Source organism: Cynoglossus semilaevis, chromosome 14 (genome assembly GCF_000523025.1).
Source record: "Cynoglossus semilaevis isolate Cse_v1.0 chromosome 14, Cse_v1.0, whole genome shotgun sequence".
Classification (NCBI taxonomy): domain Eukaryota; kingdom Metazoa; phylum Chordata; class Actinopteri; order Pleuronectiformes; family Cynoglossidae; genus Cynoglossus; species Cynoglossus semilaevis.
Genome location: NC_024320.1, coordinates 26730079 through 26732166, shown reverse-complemented (window position 1 = coordinate 26732166; position 2088 = coordinate 26730079). Strand labels below are relative to the sequence as shown.

The 2088-nt window shown below is 47.7% G+C and overlaps 1 protein-coding gene across 1 annotated transcript in view; it reads right to left on the bottom strand.

Annotated features, from left to right (window-relative positions):
• The window catches only part of palm2akap2 (PALM2 and AKAP2 fusion), a 75319-nt gene that overhangs the window by 34496 nt on the left and 38735 nt on the right, over nucleotides 1–2088 (bottom strand). The window contains exon 5 of the mRNA XM_008326214.3: nucleotides 509–844. Coding sequence (XP_008324436.2) covers nucleotides 509–844 — 336 coding nt within the window. The remainder of the gene's footprint in view (nucleotides 1–508; nucleotides 845–2088) is intronic.

Here is a 2088-nt window from a genome sequence, read left to right as displayed (position 1 = left end):
TGCGGGGGGCTTGGAACGTCCCCGGCCGGCCCGACACCAGGTCGGCTGCCGTGCCGTCGACGATGGACATGTCGGTGACCGTCTTCTCCCTCAGAGACTTCTCATCGTCTTCATCGATGAGAACTACCTCGGCCTTGACGGCCCCGTCAAACCCCAGCAGCCGCCTGCTCTCGCTCGTGTCCTCAACGTCCTGGTAGCCAAGGAAGACCATGGTGATTGGTTGCTCAGCACTGGCCTGAGGAAGGCTGGAGGACTTACTGTCTGGTTGGACTGAGGAGGTGGGCTGGCTCGTCACAGGACCACCAGGGGGCATCATTCCCAACTGGGCTTCCCTCTGGAGGGTGACCTGAGCTGGAGGACTGGATGGGATGGATGGTGGAGCGCAGGAAGGTGGCGATAGATCGTCAACGTCTACCGGAGAAACGTAGACTGCAGCTGGAGTCACGGCAGCGTGAGACTTCTGTTCCTCTGCTCCTCCTCCTCCTCCTCCTCCTCCTCCTCCTCCTCCTCCTCTACGTGAACCTGGTCTGGCGGCTCGTTGGACCAGGTCGTCCACCTGCGAGGAGCTCCAGCCGTTCTCCACCATCGCGACTGGGAGAACTCCGGAGGACTTGACCTCGTAGACCACCTTCCTGCCGTCGTCGTAGACTTTGACGCCTCGCGACGCTGCCTCCAGTGGACTCACGGGGTTGGCTGACAGGATGCGCTGCTCACCAGTGTGGGGGTCGTGCTGCACGTTGATCTCCATGGCAAACAGTGCTGTTAGGAGAGGAGGGGGTTTAGAGACGAGAGGGGGAGGATTTATTAGAGGGAAAGGTGAGGAAGTGGAAACAGAACTCACACGTTAGTTTTGGATCCGTGTTAGCAGCAAAAACGCACACAGAAAATATTATTGATAAAATAGCTGAGGTAAAAAAAACAAAAGGAAAACAGACATTTATTTCTTGTCTGACCTGAAGTCATGCTCTTATTTTGGTAATCTTCTTGGTTTAGCTCTTTTAGGTTAAACTTTAGCTTCTCTGAGTCCTCAACATTGAACCTGACCCCCCCCCCTTACACCCCCCCACCCATTCCAACACTGCAGTGTTATCCTGTAAAACCTATGAGAAGGTGAGTGTAAATGCGTGCGTTCTTCCTCTAACTGGATCACAGCGTCCCCCTCCACAGCTGAGCTCTGGATTCTGCAGAGCTTTGAATTCTTCCTGCTGCCGAGTCAGCAGCACGGAGCACAAAGAGACTCCGATTTACTGTACGGATTTACTCTGACGCAGACTGGACCTGGGACTGAAGACTGAAGACTGAGACCAGGACTGCAGTAAGACTCAGCTCTGACCAGGACATAATACACAGACGTCACAAGTCCTGTCAGTCATGTAGTACAGTGTTGTACACATGGTATCACAGACGTTATACTGTCACTACTGCGGATACTTAGCAGTAATATCTGGTTAGCAAATACTAATCAACCATGAACAAATATCACCATGTCTCCTGTGTTGTTATTACTATTATTACTATTGGCGGAGGAAATGGCTTGTTATTAGGCTGTTACAAACTGGATTTTATTGGAAATTATTATTATTATTTGTATTATTATTACTATTATTATTATTATACATTATTATCATCCATCATTATTTGATTATTTACTTTTCAGGGTCGCTAAAAAGGAGCTGTCGTTATCGCTGCTAATTTACTGCTAATTTACTGCTAATTTGACTTTGTGTACTTTTGTTGCTATTTTAATATTTATATTTCTATTTGTATTGTTTTTACTGCATCAGTATTTGTAGTACACATGTCAACAACAGCTGTACAGTACGTCTGTTAACTAGAGTCAGTTCTTAATCACTGACCGGAGCGTTTCCTGCTACTTCACGTGTGTTTGCTCTCCGTTGTTCTGCTATAGCTAACGTAGCTACTTTAGCTGTTTCTGCTACATGAGCTCGGGCTGAACCTCTGGACTTTGGTTCTTTATGAATCTTTTTATTAATTTTTTTAATTATTCATCTTTTTTATTTTGATCTTTGTTTTTCCATCGTTCACACCCTAACGTGGCTAACGTGTTGATCTCTAAGACCCCCCCCC